The sequence below is a fragment of the Peromyscus californicus genome, unplaced genomic scaffold (genome assembly GCF_007827085.1).
Source record: "Peromyscus californicus insignis strain IS unplaced genomic scaffold, ASM782708v3 Scaffold_2__1_contigs__length_46816999, whole genome shotgun sequence".
Classification (NCBI taxonomy): Eukaryota; Metazoa; Chordata; class Mammalia; order Rodentia; family Cricetidae; genus Peromyscus; species Peromyscus californicus.
Genome location: NW_026294540.1, coordinates 9,038,924 through 9,058,790, shown reverse-complemented (window position 1 = coordinate 9,058,790; position 19,867 = coordinate 9,038,924). Strand labels below are relative to the sequence as shown.

General features: G+C 45.2%; 1 protein-coding gene across 5 annotated transcripts in view; it reads right to left on the bottom strand.

The window, feature by feature from the left end:
- Positions 1-19,867, bottom strand: part of Med13l (mediator complex subunit 13L) — a 223,574-nt gene that overhangs the window by 80,848 nt on the left and 122,859 nt on the right. For 4 of the 5 annotated variants that reach the window (XM_052755188.1, XM_052755190.1, XM_052755189.1 and 1 more), the window contains one exon: positions 10,556-10,639. The exons of the other annotated variant lie outside the window; for it this stretch is intronic. In XM_052755188.1, coding sequence (XP_052611148.1) covers positions 10,556-10,639 — 84 coding nt within the window. The remainder of the gene's footprint in view (positions 1-10,555; positions 10,640-19,867) is intronic. 5 annotated transcript variants of the gene reach the window in all.

The following is a 19,867-nucleotide window of genomic DNA, read 5'->3' as shown; positions in this document are numbered from 1 at the left end:
AGTATCTGAGCCTGAGGTCGCCCTGCAGTCAGGTACGCTAAAACCCTCTGGAAAACCCATGCACAAGTTTTTCTTTCTCAAGTGTCGGTCAACCCGGTGCTCAAGCCCTGGCTCCTGGGTCTCAATGTGTGGCGCTATTCTCAGCATACTGTTCACCCGAGAGCAGAAAGAACAAGGTGTCACTGCACTTTTCTCCCCAGATTTATAGCTGATAACAGAGTCATGTGGTTATCAAAGCAGTTTTCTTCATGATTCATTAATATGTACTTTTCTTCACATTTCACGGTTTTTAAATAATCGTATTATTAAATATTAAAACTTAGAGTCTCCTTTAGCTTTGAAATTATGCTCAAGTCTGGGTTTTAAAAAAAAGTCGTATACCTCATGTGCAATAGGTAAAATTAATAAAGAGGAAAAATAACATTTCTCCCTAACCTTCTGGCTAAATGATGAACTTGTCTGTCCTCCCAAACCATTGATGTACTTTAATTTACTGTGTCACTCAGCCTAGAGTGTACAGGCAAGCCTACACTCAGCAAACAGAATGTCTGGCCTCTCAACACTTGACCAGAAGATTCGAACTGACAGACATACTTGACTACACTAAGGAGCTCCACTTCTCTGGAGAAAGGCACGGGTCAGGTAACCAGCACAGGAGCCCTGACAGAGCAGCATCCTCTCAGCTCCTTGGGGCAAATGAAGGCTCACTGCCTGTTAACTGAGATCATGTGAGGATGGGGGCCTTGGAGTTACCAAGCAGGTTCACAGGAGGCGTGACTGAGACCCTCCTGCAAGGCTGTTCTCTGCGCACTGCTGTCCTGTCTGGGTTCCCAAGCACTTCCAGGGTCTCCGGTTAGACTTTCTAAGTTATCACACACTTCTTTGCTGGGGTGAGGGAGTCTTTTCATTTTTAGGAAGAAGACACGGTATTTATGATTTGTTCAGTAAGATTAGGGCTCTTGCCACACACTGCTCTGGTTGCCTCTTACTAGCAGTATGTTCTTAAATGCTCTTTTCCCTCCTTATCTCAATTCCTCTAACAAGATTAAGAGCCTATCACACTGCAGCTGCCTGGGAAGGAGACACAAAGTCCGTGCAAACCAGACTGGATAGAGGTCCTGCCCTCTCTAAGTGCGGAGCTGTGAGACAGAATTCCAGTCCTGTTTCCACAGCAGAAGGTCCAGGAGTGCAGGAAGAAGGGAAGTAATGTGTGTAGATCTTAGGAAGCATCTCAACAAGTGCTGGTGCTACACGCCAGCTGTCTGTGTCCCAGACGAGGCTGTGCTATGGATCTGTGTTTGCCCTTTAGCACTCAGACAAGCCTGCCCGGGCTGTAGACTCCAGGACTGCACCCTTTCTGCTGTTAGTAGCTGCACACAAAGCGCTGGAGGAGGAGCTAAGTATCTACACCTTGATGCTGTCTGAAATAGACTTTAATTACCCGTTGCTCAAGTGCCTGAGATATGCCCTAACCTCAAAGATTAGCACGTGACACAGCAAACTAAAGACTGTCTCGGCTAATGCTTTGACAGCAGACAAAATAAGATGATACAAAAGGAACCCACAGGAACAGGCTGTGGGTTTGAATGACAATAGCACCTACAAGTTTGTAAGTTTGAATGCTTGATCCCAGTTGGGGGATCTGTCTGGGAGGGATTATGAGGAGGTGTGACACTGGGGGCAGACTTTGAGGTTTCCGAAGACTATTTTGAGTTAGTCTCTGCCTGCCTCTTTCGAGTTCTGGCTGCTCCTGCCTCCATGGCTTTGCTCGGCCATCATGGACTCTAGCCCTTTGAAATTAAGCCCAATTAAAGAGTTTTTTCCTTGGTTGCCTGAGTCATGGGGTTTGTCACTGCAACAGAAACCCTAAGACACCGACCGGCCAGGTTAATAAAATCTGCAGAAGGAAGGAGTCGAGAGCAACTGGGGAAGTTAAGGAATCACGGGAATACCAGGTCGGATCTGAAAGGCACCCTGGTTTTGCCTAAAGCTTTTAAAATCCATAGCTCTTGAGGCATGCCTGCCGACCGATGCCTCTGGCCTCGATACCTCTGCCTCGAGCCTCACCAACTGCACAATGACTGCACAAGCCAGTTTTGACATCTGCCCAAGTTTCTAAACTTGCTCTATGTGTGCTCCAAGTTTTAGATTAAAAAACGCTATTTGTTCATATTTGCTCACAACCACCGCTAAACAAACCTCTGTAATCTACCACTGTGGGATGGAACAGTCTGGGCGTGAGGGTCACTGGGAATGAATTGCAGGCTGAAGGCAGACCCAGCATAGGCTCACAGTTTTGGCCACATACTGACCCTGCAAGTAATTCATCATCTTGGGCCCACAGACAGAGCAGAGATGGCCATGCAAGGTCTCCCTCACTCTGTGAATCACTCCACCTCTACCCTAAAAGCTTCATGGTTTTGACTGTGCATCCTCTGCCTATGCTGAAGACATGATGGCAGGTGTCTTATCACCTTGGTTTCCTTTTTTGTGACTACCACAAGCCACATAAGCTGTACAAAGGCCACTGCAAACCTTCAACTCTTCACCCACACGAACTCTCTTGTTGGCACCTTCAGATCTTATTACCATTGCATAACCCAAGACAATGATTACAAGGTTTCTAACCTCCAACTGCTTTATCTTCCTCAGAAAGGCTTTGGGACGTCATCTTGCTCATACCCACTCATCCAAGATTAGATCATTTTGTTGGTAGTGTAAGTACTTTGAAGAAAGCTTGACACAGACTAACAATGTACATACACTCTGAAAGTGGTGAGTGAGGCAGGAACAAGTGTGGGGTGTGAATCTGAAATATGCAGTTTTCTAAAACCTGACAGGCTTACATGCAAAACAGGGCTGTTGTTTTATCTATGGCTGAGCCTTGATCTACTGCTATCTCAGCCAGCAACTGCAACTCTGCAGTTACCAGCCTGCTTATCCAGCAACAGCCTGGTCACTCAGGCCACAGCCTAGTGAGAAATCTGTTCCTGCAGGCACCAGCCCTGTAGCTGTCACTAAAGGTACCTTTAACTAAATCTCTACCATTCTAATTATGAATAAGACTCGAGATTCAAAGGCTGGGGTGAAAACCTGCAAGCTCAGAGAGGCTGAGTAGCAACTAGCTAACCTCTCTCCTTGCTGGCGTCCACAGAAGAGCCGTGTTTCCACTTGGCCAGACCACACAAAGCTGTGCCACTCCAAACCTCACCTTACTACTTCCTGTGTCTGTCTCTCCCAGATGCCCTCTGGGGCTCTATGATTACTTTCTGTCAACTAGTTGCTAATGCAGCCTCCTGACCCAAGGTTAATTTTATTTAATTAACACAAATGCAAACTCAGGTTCATGGTGTGATTGAATATCCCCCAACATGAGGACTGATCTCAAACAGTTCAGCACTATTTATTAAGTAAAATATGGCAATGGAACAATACAGAATGTGCACCATTTGATAAATTATGATTAGAAAACAGAAATGCATACACTTGCATTTGCATTCATATACAATTGCACATGAAGCTCAAATCTAATTTCTTGGCTCCATAACATCCACAAGGCACTGCTCATCCTGTGCATGAAGCCCTGAGCCATGGCCAGACACATCAGTGCTTCCCGATGACTAGAGAACCCACTTGGAGGAATGAAGGATTCCAAGTCTACGAGCAGGTGTTTTCTGGGCTACACCTCCACAAATTGGAGCTAAGAAGCACCACAGCAGTATGAAAGGCTTGTTCTTTGGTAATTTACCATTCTGTGCTAACTAAACATGCCTGAAATGCTCCAGGAATATCCTAAGACAGTCACACACAGTCTACCTGAGTCAGTCCTATCAGCTCTTGGCCAGCAGGACTCAGGACAGCTGTAAGCACACTGCTGAGGGCTGCTTGGCACTCATGCCCTCACAAGGAGGCCTGGAGTGCAGAGCTCCTCTGCAGTGAAGCACTAACTCACCTAGAGGGGGGGACCCCAAATCATCTGTAGGAAAGTGAGACAGCTGACAGGTGCTGTGGGATGGTCTATATGTCAAATTGCTCTGATTGGTCAATAAATAAAAAACTGATTGGCCAGTGGCCAGGCAGGAAGTATAGGCAGGATTAACAGAGAGGAGAATTGAGAGAATTCTGGGAAGTGGAAAGCTGAGGAGGAGACACTGCCAGCTGCCGCCATGACAAGCAGCATGTGAAGATGCCGGTAAGCCACGAGCCACGTAGCAAGGTACAGATTTATAGAAATGGATTAATTTAAGATATAAGAAGAAGCCTGCCATGGCCATACAGTTTGTAAGCAATGTAAGTCTCTGTGTTTACTTGGTTGGGTCTGAGCGGCTGTGGGACTGGCGGGTGACAGAGATTTGTCCTGACTGTGGGCCAGGAAGGAAAACTCTAGCTACAGATACCTTCAAGATACCACATCAATTCTAGATTTTGTAATTTCCAGTAAAAAACAAAGGTAGGGCAATGCCATGCTTTACTCAAAACCTTAATGCTTTAAGAACACAGAGACAAAGTCCAAATTCTCCAGTAAATCCAGTTTTCTCTTTCAGAAAAGCCTGTCTCCCATATGTACTAGTTGTTAAGATCTCAGCTATCAGAAATATTTAGCTCACTGTCCCCAACTATGCACAGTAAGAAATCCTCATTCTCTTGCACGTGCATGTCCAAGTGCCAATAGGAGCAGCACTACCTAGTTTCAGTCATACATAGATAGCCCTTCAAACACTAGCCAGCAATGGCCCCTCTTCAGAAGGCTCCCTTCTTTATGCTGTGAGATGTTAAGACCTTGCAGTGTGTTCTGTTTCTAAGACCAACTACAGTGCAGGACCCAAAAACACAGGGAGCCACAACTATCTGTGTCCCAGTGGGGACCCCAGAACTAAGCATGCCACTAAGAGAGGCTGCTTGGACTTCAACACCTACACACTAATAAATCCTAACAGAGACAGATGCTGCACAAACACAGACCCAGCTGTTATAAGAACCAAAGGACTGTCACCCACTTATAAAATGTAAACACTTCAAAATTTATCTTTTAACATCAAAATAGTATGAGCAAGGAGCCTGTGTCTCTGTTTGATGATGCTATGCAAGGTGACTCTGCAGACTCCATTTACAGGCTTTATCCTAGATTTATGAAGGGAAGTTTAAGTATATTCCACTCATTCAAATCAACCTTCAGAGAATTCTGGACTCTGCTGAATAAAAAGAAAAGTGATGGTGCACACTGGAGACCCACAGACAGGAAGGATTCTGTCCTAGCAACTCAACTCAAGAACAATATAGGAATGCGGAGGGGCAAAAAGGACCCCAAATTCTTAACTTCCATCCTACAAATTGAAAATTAAATATACACAGAGCAGTCAAATCATGCTGAGGAGAAACTGAGAAGTAAAATAGCCAAAGAAACAACTTGGGAAGCTGCCTCAAGGGAACAGCTGGAAAAAGAGCTGTGTTAACTTGAGTTGAAGGGAAGCTGGCGTGTGACAGAAAAACATGAGCATGAAGAACCTGAAACCACACCAGCAACTGTGCAGGGCGGCCTGCCAGATAAAGAAGGTCAGGCAAGATGCAGAACCCGCGTGTGCTCTGTACGAGTGGGACTGACCTGTCTAATAGAGGCACACACAAGGCTAGGGTGAAGAAGGCCCCAGGGCAGAGCAGACAAGCCACATCCTCATATTCATAGCATTTATTGTTTTTACAAGTGTGTGACATGTGTGGAGTCAGGGCCAACTTGACAGGATCAAACACAACAGCAAACAGCTTTAGCACTGAGCTACCTCAAAGGCCCAATCCAGAACATTCCTGAACCACATGACCACAAACTCAATGGGACTGAGAACTAGCGAGTGCTCAGAGCTATGTCTAACGACCAAGATCACATTTAGGGAATTTTATTTTCATAATCTTTAGTACCCTAACTATGCCAAACAAACAAGCAAGATTATTAGAATGCACAATGTGCTTTCAAAACCTTTTGAGCTCATAAATGTTGGCAAGATAATTACAGTACTAATAGATACACTTTAAAAATTCACACATGAAAGACGCAGGGGAATTTCAAATACTTAGTGAAGAAGAGTTCTTTGAGGATGGAAAATAGTGCACATCTTTAATCCTAACACTCAGGATGCAGAGGCAGGTGGATCTCTGAGTCTGAGGCTAGCCTGGTCTATATAGCAAGGTTTAGGCTAGCCAGGGCTACACAGTGAGACCTTGCCTCAAAAACAAAGACAACCAAGATCCAGTGTAGAAATACATGGTAAGAAACTCAAATACTTACAGGGCAATCTGCCTGTGGTGTAAGAAAGTTCCAAAATCTGCCGGGCGGTGGTGGCGCATGCCTTTAATCCCAGCACTTGGGAGGCAGAGGCAGGCGGATCTCTGCGAGTTCGAGGCCAGCCTGGGCTACAGAGTGAGTTCCAGGAAAGGCGCAAAACTAAAAAGAAAGTACCAAAATCAGAAAGCACTTTCTCCCAACACTCCCCCACACTGGGCATTACTAACACTTGGTCACTCCAGTCCTGTGTCACACACTTTTGTCACTGGATCCTCAAATAATTCCCTTCTCCCACAAAAGGCAAACCTCAGCTCAGTAATCCAAGGGTACTTAGTCATACACCTTTTCATTGTAATGGGGGGGGGGGTGGATACTGGGGAGAAAGTTACAAAAGCACCCATTTCCAGCTGTGTTCTCAGTCTCTTCGGGAAGGAACACTCCAGCACTGCCGCGACACCCAACGCTTTAACGCTTTCCCAGGTGCAGCCTTGCTAGAAAAATGCCACTGAAAACACTGACCAGAGCTTGGTCACATCTTTCTAAGAAAGGACTCCATTAGGAACAGACCAAACAGGCCGCCCCCTAACTCCCCTCAGTTCATCTCCACTGGGATCCCCTCTTCTAACTGCTCTGCCATCCTACCTCACTCTCTAGAGGATTGTTAGGACTGTCAGGAACATTTGCAGCACAGAGGAGGGCGACACAAAGGGCTTCTCGGACTACACACTGACACCTTCCCAGAAGGAGAAGGCCCAAGACAGTAAGCTAGAGGAACCACATCATCATCAAATGCCAGAACAGCTCACAAAATCCATGACATTTCTCTAATCTGGTACAATGTTCCTGCGAATGTCTCCTACCGGGGTGGCTCAGTCTGAGACCTGCCTCTGAGAGGACAACGCACAATGCTGCTTGTGTCTACTCTCGGCAATGACAAGGAGAACCTTCTAGAGCACTCTGTCCCTAAAACCACCAAAGATCTGAAGGGAACATCCACATCTGCCAAGAGCTAAATTGTGCAGCACAAGGGGAAGGGAAGGGAAGGGGAGGGGAGGGGAGGGGAGGGGAGGGGAGGGGAGGGGAGGGGAGGGGAGGGGAGGGGAGGGGAGGGGAGGGAAAGAAGGGGGAAGCGAGGGGGGAGGGGATGGGGGAGGAGGGAGGAGAGGGGGGAGGAGGGAAGGAAGGGGGAGGGGAAGGGAGGGGGAGGGAGGAACAGAGCCATCAACTCAGCTTCTGGTACCTCTGGAACTGTGCACACTCTCCTTCTTAATCAGGTCCTCTGCCTCCCAGGAGACTTGTGACAGTGTCCACAGTCATCTGTGGCTGTCATGACTGGTGGAAGACGTAGGGAGAAGCTAAGGGTGCAGTTAAGCATCCCATAGCACCCAACAATGAACACTCCTTCAACCCCTGGAAAACAGGGCTGAGGCTGAAGACTCTAGGTAAAAGGAGATGAGGAGTCTGTCAACTAACTGCTTGCTCAAACAAAGACAAGACAGGAAGTGGATTGGGAAGGTGCCAAGACCAGCCTTCAGAGAACAGAGTTTATACCATGTACACTTTCCATAATTCAAGATGACTCAGAATGAAGAATTTTGAAAAGCCAGCCCATTCCAAAGAGAAAAGTCAGCCAATGGAGATGGCGTGTGTATTTTACTCCATAGCCAGCATTATTATACCAATTTTTAACTATACTTAAGGACATAAAGGAAAGTGTGTGCTCATAGCAGATGAATGGGAAATCATAACAGGAATTAAAATGGTTTCATATATATATGTACATATATATATATATATATGTATACTTACCAATTTTTTTAAATCTTAGTCCTTTTGCACTAAGCACTTCTTGTATGCCAATGCTACAATGGTCTTAATTAAACTTTTACTATAATTGTACAAATAAAAAAAACAAATGTAAGTTTAGTTCTTTCTAAGCAAGAGTGTTAGATAGCTGGTACTAGAAACTGACTCACTTTGAATGTGTCATAATAAAATTATTCCATTTAGAACGAACAATCTAGGTTACAGAGACACATAGTAGCTTTTAACTAGAAATTATAAATATAAACAATAACCTTAATCCTTAACTTTTTTAGTTAGGCTAGGAAATTAATTTATACCTGCCTAATTTTCACCTGAAAATAAAGAAAGTGTTCCTTATATTTTGACAGATGGATTCTGGGGCATCATTTGTAAATAAGCACACATTAAATACATGTGCAAATGAGAAAATAGCAATGTCTAAAAAAATAAGAAATTATTTCCTTAGACATGCTGATGTTTAACTTGTAAGAACCTCTTGTGTTTACAGAGGCTTTGAAAAGTAAGAAGTAGAAATGGACTTGAAGGCAAATATATTTTGGATTTTTTTAAAATACTCACATACTTCAGCAAAAACCACTATATTAAACTGTATCTAAAAAATGAGAGATGTATAATCATTCCTCTTTAAATGTAACTCAACTGCACACTGACCAATCTCACTAACTGGCAGTCAAGGAAGCACCACAAGTGGTCCAGAGTCCTCCCTAAAAAGCATGCTTCATCTGTGCATCCATCTTCCAGCCGACCTCTCCCGAAGCGACTGAACACACTGCTCAGAAAACAGTAAGTGAAGCAGCTGTGCTCTGGGCCACAGCCTCCTCAACGCCCACTTGGTTCCTCAGTTTCTCTCTCCTTCCTGATGGATTGTCAGCATCACTGCTGATGCTACCCTTGGCCTTATCTCCACATACGGCCTTGAGAAGAGCCATCAACCCCCTTCTAACAAAACCAAACACAGTCAAAGTGACATTTTGTGCGTGTTTGTATGTGTATATACATTTATCACACACACACACCACAGTATCTGCAGCAGCTTTTCCTTCCCCTCTTCAAGGACAGACAGGTGACCTGCTGAGACATTTGAGTCTCAGTTTACAGACTCCCAGGTGGTGGCAGGACTAGGGACTGAGCTTATAGCAAAGCAGATGGGGGCTGCACAAATCCTGCTCCCCCTCACTTCCCTGGCTACAGGTCTGTGCTGTGAATCCACCACCAACCTCAGGCAAATAGAAGAGTCTCCCAGTTCTGTACATGGGTTCCAATTCAACTCCTCAGAGACCTGCCATGCTGTCTGTCTGATGATGGGGCCTGAAGTCTCCCTAAAATTATGTTTGTAGAAATACATAGAAGCTAAGGGGAAATGTGTGTGTGTGTGTGCGTGTGTGTGTGTATACATATGTATGTATGTATGTATGTATGTATGTATGTATGTGTGTATGTGATATGTGTATATGTGTGTGTGTGTATGTATATATATATATATATATATATATATATATATATATATCCCACATGTATATCCCACATATATATCTTAGACTCTCTAAAGTCTCTGCCATGCTGTTGTTCAGAATAACTCTTTGAATGAACTCCATACCCCCAGCAATTCATCAGGGTCCCTCTAAGTCCCAATCTGAGACCTTCCAACAACCGCTTCACTAAATTTAGATGCACTGGGGGAACCTACTAGTGGAATCTCTAACCCCAAGAGACTGCCAGGGATTACCAGCAGCGACTAGAGACACAGGCTTCATCCCGTTGGACTGCAACCTACAGCCAGCAGCTAAGTCCCTACCTTAGGGTGGGGACCTACACAATAAAACAGAATTGAGGTGGTGTGTCCTGGGTACAGAGCTCAGTGGGAAAGGGCAAGAATGCCTGTGCTTCGTCCCTAGCGTGCAAAAAGAAAAAGAATATAATAATTGGGGGCAGGGTGCTGTATACCCTGTTTTGTAAAAATTAAGTGCTTTCTCTGTCAACCAAACCTGACTAGACTATGGTCAGAGAGAAGGATGTCTATTTAGTAGCGAAGTTTATCCCCATTGCAAATGAGGGTTATGGCTAACGTTCAGGGTCCTGAGGACATAAGCCACAGTCCTGCTCTTGATAGTCATCTATGGTAAGGAGCACTGGGAAAGCACTGTACAAATTTTCACTGTTTAATTCACTTTATTCTTGAGTCATGCCTTATCAGTTTGAGGAAGAAAAATTAGAAAGAATACAAAGAGAACATGCTAGAGTGTCTCAACCAAACCATATAGTGAAGAGTAGCTTAGCCATGGCCTCCCTGCTGACCACATGGCTATCTCATCTTAATATTCAACCACAGGCGTTCAGTCTGTGACAGCACAGCGGCCCAAGAACAACATGAAGAGACAACTCCACCAACCCCTTCGACCTCAGTGCAAAGAGAGGCGTGGTCAGGGAAGAGAAAGCACCCTGAAGACTGACCTTTTGTTGACTGGCTTTTCATCCTTGTCATAGGGCCGCACAAACCACTTCCCGATCCTCACGAAGTTCTTATCCATTAGGCACCTACAATAAGCACATCAGGAATTACCTTCACAGACTCAGGAACGAATGAGCTCAGTTCTCTAACAACCCAGAGGAGAGGCACCAATGCAAACACAGTTCCACCAGTCCAACTGCCAACATGTTTTCTTACACTCAGAGAACTCAGAACTCTGGGCATGTGTTAATGCCCAAGGGGAAAACAAGCAAGAAGAGCTGGAGTGTTTCCAAACCTGGAATTTCAGGTCCCAGGTCTGCATACCTAAGTTCCTGTATTACCAAGGGCAGAGTGCAGGGACCTTAAGGACACTTTCAATCCACCACAACTCCTCCTGCAAGCTGGGTTTAGGGTTTGGTTGTGACAAGTGACCCATCCTTTAGCAAGGATGCCAATAACAATACCTTACCACAGCCCAAATCTACCCTGATGCGTTCTTTCCGCGGGCACAGAGACCCTTCACAAGAAAGGAAGATTGGGCCTTAGCCTTCCATGCAAGGGTGTCTGCTTCTCTCTCTCATGGCTGGGCCTGGCCTGGCTTCTGTCCCCACGCTGTTTGTGTTTGTTTCTCCGTCACGTCTCGGGTATTCTTTGAAGGCCATGGTAACAGTAACTGAACCCACCACATAGAACTCCAGTAGTGCAACAATTCAACTGAAGTGACAGTACAGTTAGGGCAAATGCATTCCTGTGCAGGCAAATGACAGCCCTATTGTAACTGCCCTCTGGACAATGGAGGAGATGCTGCAGACTCTAACAAGTACCCTTGATTTTAAAAAATACAAAATGTGAAATAGAATGGACATTCTGAACTTGATGATCTCTCAATTTCAGTCACTGAAACAATCTACATTTTGAAGTCAAGCTGTCAGAATTCCTTTTGTTCAAGTGCCTATGGAAAGCTACACCGCAATTCTTATCTCAATATTCAGGCAGATCTGTACTTGGTTTTTGTCTCTGTTGTTCCCACACCATCAAGGACTAGCCGAACAATTCACACCCTCACCCGCTCATCACAGGCTAAACAAGTTAGTAAACGGCTGGCAACAGTTTCTGGTCCCAACGTACCTCCCTTTGGGCAGACTCAGTCTGGAACAGGATTACATCAAAATATCACTGGATTTATTTTGAAAGTGAACAATCTCCGTTGTTCACAGTGAAGAGAAAATCATTTCCAGAGTAACTCAATCTGACTTCACATTTCTACATTAAATAAGCATGCTTTTGTGATAAAGATTATGAATACAATAAATTTTGAATAGAAAATATGGAGCAGCCACCTAAGAAAAGGATCATAAGTAGTCAAACCGGAAAGCATCACCAGGTTCTTTCGCAGCCAGACTCCATCTCTCCTGGGCAGACACAGTGACAAAGAGTGCAGAGCTGAGCGCCGTGGCTCCCAGTCCAGTAACACTGCCGATAGCTACTAAAGCCTGACTGCAGTCACCAGCGTGAGTGCAGAGGAGTGCCACAGTGCTCACTGCTGGAGCCGAGGAAGCTAAGGCAGAGAAGAGAGGAAATGTCTCCTAGCAAGGTCATGGGAGCCCAGACACACCTGTGCACACGGCCAGGACGTAAGTGACTACCCCATAATATCTCCTTAATCCCTTCTTCTTGTCTTCAGCCCAGGTCCATCTCATGACTGAGTTAACATGAAAGCATTTCTTCACTTTATAAAAGCTGTTAGAAAGTCTACCTTAAAATCAACAATGCACAGAATAAGAGCAGTGGTACCAGGCATGGGATCACGTTCAACAGCAATCCCCTCCATGTAGAGAACTGCACTGGATAAAGTCGTGTTGGGCTTGGGGTGGGGATACACAAACACCTCCTCTGAGGTGACGCCCAACAGAAAGGACATGAACATGATGTTGTCAACTTTAAGCCCTGTGAGAAAATGGAAGACAGTGCTGTGGCTACACTAGCACCTAGGGGAGCTGACTGGACAGCAGACTCCAATGAAGCACATGTGCAGCCTGAAAGGAAACCAAGAGGAAACAGAACGAAAAGCACAGCAGCCACGCAGCTCAAGGTACGTCCGCTCTCTGACACAGACCTGAGTCCCAGAGTTGCCATCTTAAACAGCCACACAGCCTGTGAGCCAGGATTCCCTTTACTGTTCTATGCTCCCTCTCCTCCTGTTTAAACTCCAAAGAGTGTTCCTGTCTCTGATGAAGCCTGTGGCTTCTCTTGTATTCATAATCAGGGTTTCACTACTCAGTTACAATGACTCATTTCTATGAAACTCTCCATGGAAGAGTTGTGACTATGCCTCTTCAATGGGTATTTGAACGCCTGTGATGTGGCACCTTCCGAGTCCTGCTCTGCACTGCTCCATTAAACAGCTGGCATGAGTGTTATACATACTGAAGACGACTTTCCTGTTTATAAGAAAGGCACTCTTCGAGCCGTGTCTGCTGTGTGCGCATTCTTACCATGAGGCACTCGGTGACAGGGAGAGAAGCCTGCTGACTTCACTTCTTCACAGCTCGTCCCTCCGAGTGTGGCCTCAAATCACACTGAAGGGGTCATGTGGCTGCTAAGACGCCTACAGGAAAACCAACACTACTTAAATGCGTTAATTATATTTGAAGAACATAACTAGGCAAATGTTTTAAAGAAAAGTAGTTTCAAGATGTAAAACATATCAGCAGGCGGATCTCTGTGAGTTCAAGGTCAGCCTGGTCTACAGAGCAAGTTCCAGGACAGTCAGGGCTACACAGAGAAACCATCTCAGGAAAAAAACAAAACAAAAATCAGAAATAAAATATCCACTCTACCATTCTTTGCTCTTTTGGTGGTGGGGGGGGGGGGGGGGGGCGCGCGCGCATCAAAATGTGTATTTAATTTTACAACTCATTCTTGCAAACAATTTTCTCTGCCAAAAACTGTTTCAGAACACAAGCCCAATCACTAACAGGTATGTATTACAGTCACCCTGGGTATCACCAACATTTTCAAAGGCACTTTTGAAGTGCCAACCTTTCCTAAGACAGAAGACCGATACCACTTTCAAAGGCAACTGGGCAAGGCCAGAGTTCGAAAATGTTAGGCAACAGCAGAGATTATCTCTTCCATGTGTCAGCACCTTCAAGGGCAACATTTCAAGAGAAATGCAATGGTGCTGGAAAACCAAGGCAAGTTCCATGTGTGTGAGCATGTACGGTTCCTGTGTTGTGCTACATGGTTCTGAACAATGAACCTCAATGTGCAAGTTCCCATCTCTACTCCCGAAGCCTAGGCAGCAGCCACAGACTAACCAGTGGGTCACTTCCCCGAAGGAACGGCTGGGAGGAGCAGGGGAAGCCCACCTCGCTAGCACTTTGGACAGAGATTCAAGTCCAAACTCCATGTTCCTCTCCTACAACTTCACCCAATGACACCTGATTTCACCCTCTGTTTTCAGAGCTGCCCACAGACTACATCCTACCCACTTGCATACCAAGCATCCTCGGTGCCGCCATCATCTCCTCAACCTTCATCAGATGGAGGAAATGAGTTTCTGTTAAGGAGACTACAACATATCCAGTGGAGGAGATGACAGACCCCTTCCCAGCTGACCCCACATCCTCACTGTCCATGGACTGGCTTCTCTTGTGCCCTGGTGGGTGCTGCTCTTGCAGGAAGGTACAGCCAGGCAAGGCCTCTCTACTTCACATCTTCTGTAAAATGACTACAGCCTCAGGTCCTTCTACAGGACTGGCCTCACCTGAAATGTCCATTCTACCTAATGCAAATCCAAAGAAATATACCTCTCTTCTCAGTCCATTCAGTGTCTAATGTCATTCTTTAGTTACTACAAAAACAAGCAGTTGTCAACATCTTCACCCCTTCTCTGTGCTAAGAATTATTGAGTGAACAGCTTGACTGTTGGGCCTCAGAAGACAAGATTCCTTTCCAGACATTGACAATTAGTGTTTTCAATCACTGGTTTCCAGTCTTTTACTTATGTCCTCCCATTACAGAGTGTGGCCTGAATTTAAAGACTCATGTTCGCCAGGCATGGTGACACACACCTTTAATCCCAGCACTTGGGAGGCAGAGGCAGGCGGGTCTGGGTGAGTTCAAGGCCAGCCTGGTCTACAGAGTGAGTTCCAGGATAGGCTCCAAAGCTACACAGAGAAACCTTCTCTCAAAAAAAACCAAAAGAAAAAAGACAAAAAAAAAAAAAAAAAAAAAAAAAAAAAAAAAAAAAGCTTCTTTTCCTATGTGGCATTTCCATTAAATGGGAATTGACTTGTTTCTTGCACTCTTACGTGATTCCAAGGGCGCCAGATATTTCCATGTGGTATAACCATTTCTTCAACTACAGCTGCACCTGTCACTGTACTCCCAGTGAATACAAGAGCGATGCTGCAGTCTCTACCCCACCCATCGGACACTGAGCCCAGGAGTGTGTGGGCATGCTGTTGGGGTGGGTGCAGTTTTAACCCGCGCGTTATTCTCCCATATTTCCGCTGCTGCTGTGCCCAGCACAGGGAAGCCTAGCAGCCATTAGTCAAACAGCAGCAGTGCCCTACTAGGTAGAGCACCAACCACACTTCTCGGGTGTCAAAATCCACACTGCCAAGTTCCCCTCTGCCTGCATGGCATGACTGAGCACACTGCTTCACAGGTTCCAATAATCTTCCACTGTGTGCAAAGCAGTGGTGAGCTGACCTCTGGGGACAGCAATAAGCCCCCATGAAAATCAGCAAGTGTATTTTATTCCAAAGCCTTCAGAGAGTTACAAACTAAAATCAGAATAACAAACCTAATGCCAACCAGGCAGTGTGCCAGATGTTCTGGGTTTGCAAAGGCAAGGCGCTCCAGTACAAAAATACTCCAAGTCTTCAACTACACACATTTTCTGGACTGTTCAAAAAGTGTTACTTCACTATCACAGACAGGTAACAGGATTTGCTATATCATGAAAAGTCCCATCAACTGTAATACGGGAAACAGTCAAGGTGCCTGAAGTACTGAAAATGATCGCACCAACAAACTCCCCAAGAGTGACTGCACACTTTGTTCTCCGTGACGAGGAGGAAACCGTCTCAGCATGACACTAGGCCTAACTGCTGCCAGGACGGACGGGATGGACAGGATGGACAGGGGTGGAGCGGCCCTTGGCTGGAGATTGCAGGACAACCTATACTCAAGACACTCTCACGTGGTGAGTGAGGCAGGCGAGGGGAGAGGTGTGTAAAAGAGAGGTGGGAATAAGCTCAGTGACAACGGATTCTAGATAAATAAAAACCAAATTAATGCTAGTTTATCACACTGGGCATTTAGCCAAAAAGATAATTGGTTTAAAAAAAAAAGGGAGAAGCATATTTACTTTCTCAAAAGACAAGAAAAATAAGCATAATGGCGTGATCTAAAACAGAAAATTCTGGAACTCTCTGCTTCTCGAGTTCTAAGAAGTCACAAATACAATACCTAAATAAGCAAAGAGAGCTCAAAATTCTCTCTCTCTCTCTCTCTCTCTCTCTCTCCTCCCCCCCCCCACCCCCCCCCCCCCCCCCTCTCTCTCTCTCTCTCTCACACACACACACACACGCACACTTCAGAAACATGTTCTGTTCCCATGCCATAAACAGCTAACTGGAAGACAGACAATTAGACATGTTTCTGCCCATTCCACTGACACCAAGCATGGTCACACAACTTCGACCTCTCTCCCTGGTAGTTTCCACTACTTAAGCTTGTAGCCAGTGTCTTAGCTGATGATGTGTGGGCAGACACGGTATGCATCACTTCAGCACAGGTTCTCCATTCCTGAGAGCTCTGTGGCTCTCTGCTCTCTACCAGGAGGCCAGCAAGGAGAGGCAGGGGCTGCCTGGCAGTACGAGGCTGGGACAGCAGGCAGACAGCATGAGGAGCAGACTATCTACCTCTCTGTGAAGGAGAAGGAGGTTTTGACTTCCGATAATGTTGCATCTTTGAGCCTAACTTGGCTGGAGAAAGAGGCAACAGCAATACATTTAACGCAGGCCAGTGGCCACCACAAGGAAAAGAATGGGGCCGAAGCAAGAGCAACAAGGAAGAGGAGGGGAGAGCAATTTTTATAAGAACTGCAAACACCAGGGTGGGAACTTGGCTCTGATTACCAAACAAGCAATTACATGGAAGAAGATTGGATAGTGGCTATATGAGAGGTTCAGAGCACTTGCTGCACTTCCAGAGATCCTGGGTTTGGCTCCTACCCTCACAGTGGCTCACAACTGTGGTAATTCCAGTTCACAGGTGGCGGTGGGGGGTGGATGCCCTCATGTGGCTTCTGAAGGCACCAGGAATGCACTTGGTGCACAGACATACATGCAGGTGAAACACTCATACAGACAAGATAAATAAGTCTAAAACAAAAAAGTTTAAATCTCTACTATAATATTTTTAAAGATGCTGAATATAGCTCCAAAGGATAGCTTTCAAAATGAAAACATGAAAGTAACAGGAAAAGAGACTTCTGCTCTGCTCAGTGCAAACCCTCTTCTAACACTAAGCACTCTCTGAAGATGAGACAAGCTCCTTCAGAACCTGCTCACATGACAGGAAGTCCTCAAGGCAGGGGACCACAGAAGGATGCTGCAGACCAGAATCCCAGGAGGGAGCTAAGTGCACTCTAAGAACGCGATCCTTGCTGTCCTCTGAGCTGTGAGTGCAGCCAGAGTGCTCACACTGAGAAGGGCAGTGGGCAGGCCGAGGCCCATGTCCACAGTTGCTTAGGTGGTGAAGCTGAAACCCAAAACACCTCCATCCTCTACAGGTAATTAAGGAAGAAGATTTCTAGGAATGAGTGCCTAGAAGAAGAAAACCACAGCCAGAGATGCTCTCTCCAGTCTGATGCTTTTATGCAAATGTTCCCAGGAGCAGCACGTTGGTCGGTTTCTAAATGGACAAATGACTCTAGCTGGAAGTGCAAATACAGGGCAGGCACACACTGAAGAGTGACAAGAGAAACGAGTATCTGAAGAAGTCGCACTGCTTACAATTTAAAATTGCCTCCAGAACGTCAACAGAGCGGTGCTTCAGGACCAGTCGATAGGAGTCCCGAATGCAATGCTCTTGTGTACAAATGACAGTATTACTTAACCCCTGTAGTGAAACAGTCCTTAATGAGACACTGCAGTGACAGCATTCTGTTAGCCTCTCATAAAGATCAATGTACACAACTCTTCAGACCTAAGCAAGAGTTTTTCAAGTTAGTAAGTGGAATTTCCTTTTAATTAAGCATCTTTATACTTAAAAAATAAAACGCAGAATGAATCACTTCTCAAGCTTTGAAAATAGACTAACTAAACAAAAAGATTTAGAAATCCCACAAGTCCTGCTACTGAGCTGGTCATCAGTTTTCACGCCAGGAACTCCCAGAACTCACACCAGAAATCCGGCTGACCTTCCACAGGCAGAAAGAAAAAGAGTACAGCAGGAAACAGACACCCAACTACATCACAGACTAGGAGAAAGTTAGAGCAAGTGATCTGAATGACGGGAACACAGAAAAGGTAAAGTATGGATCTGCCACCCAGAATCTGTTGGCAGTCAGTGAAGGGAACCGGGAACCACCGTTTACAATGCTTCCCTGCCTCACAAGCAGAGTGGTTTTCATTCACAAATAAATGCAGCCACTTCAAGTCTGAAGGACATGGAGGGACTCTTTTACAGGACCAAGGCCACACATTTTTCAAAAGGCCTTAAATTACCCAAGAATCACAGTGAGGAAGCTTGGTCATGAAGTGTTTCCTAAGGTAAGAGCTGCTCTGCTCACTGTCTCAAAACTGATTCCCAGAGGAGAATTCAAACAGGCTACCTGGGGCTGTCAAATAGTACAAAATAATGAAAGTTATAGGAAAATAATAATTATCGACAGAGTAGGTGAATTACAATACCACATTAACAGAAACTGAAGGCCCCGGCTCCCCACACCTAAATAGCAGGTTGCCGACTCTGAGCGAAGCTAATACCCAAATTTTATTATATGTCACAATTAATTTTCATAAAAATAATGGTTCAACTAGGCCCAGGCTTTAGTTTCCATTATAAATTATAAATTCCCGGCCGGGCGGTGGTGGCGCACGCCTGTAATCCCAGCACTCGGGAGGCAGAGGCAGGCGGATCTCTGTGAGTTCAAGGCCAGCCTGGTCTACAAAGCGAGTTCCAGGAAAGGCACAAAGCTACACAGAGAAACCCTGTTTCGAAAAACCAAAAATAAATAAATAAATAAGATCCCTGAATAAGGAAGTTACATGCATGTCCTTCCACTCAGTTTTTCTAGTCTTGTAATTTTTTCCAACAAAGAAAAATGCTAAAACACAGGACTGAGAAAAGATTTTGTTTTCTAGAAGGAATCAATTGTGATTTAAAAATCCAGTGAGTTACAATATTAAAAATATGCTTTGTCCTACATACTACAGAATCCCATTTAAAGGTACATTCTTGATGAACCATTTACTTGACACAGAAGGGTACAAACAGTAAATTCTTCTTGTTTTCCTGAATGAGTTCGGGTGTACTTTTGTTCTTGTTTACTTGGGGCAGGGGGAAGAATTGTCAAATACTTAATTCATGAATATCTCATCTTCAAATCAATGCTTCTTCATACACATGACACCTTCACAGAAAAGTACGGAACGAAGTAGTGCTAGAGTCCAAAGTTTGGAAGAAGCAGAGACATTTCACAGGAACTAGAGTCTTTTTTTTTTTTTTAAAGATTTATTATGTATAGTGTTCAGCCTGCATATATGCATGCAGGCCAGAAGAGGGCACCAGATCTCATTATAGAGGGTTGTGAGCTGCCATATGGTTGCTGGGAATTGAACTCAGGTCCTGTGGAAGAGCAGCACAAGCTCTTAACCTCTGAGCCATCTCTCCAGCCCCAACTAGAGTCTTTTGAAATGACTCAGATGGTGATGCTTGATGCAGTGATAGTCTTCCTAGACCATCCTAGCCTGCAGCTGGACTATGAATTTAACAGTACTACACTGCCCTTCCAGCTTTGATGACCTCAGGGCACCATCGACAGACTCCAGAGGAGAAGGGACAATGGTTCCCACTGAAGCTCTTAACTAGCCGCCGTTCTTCCACTGAGAAGGGAAGGAGGCACTCCAATAATGCCTATGTCAAAGGACAACTTGCCTCAACACTTTTCAGTCAGTTCTGCAAGAATGTGGGCACCCATCTAAATACCAGCAGTGAAGTGTAATCGATGGATAGGAATGTCTGTTGTGAGAACAGCTCACGATATGTATTCTAAAAACTCTAAGAACCCCAGC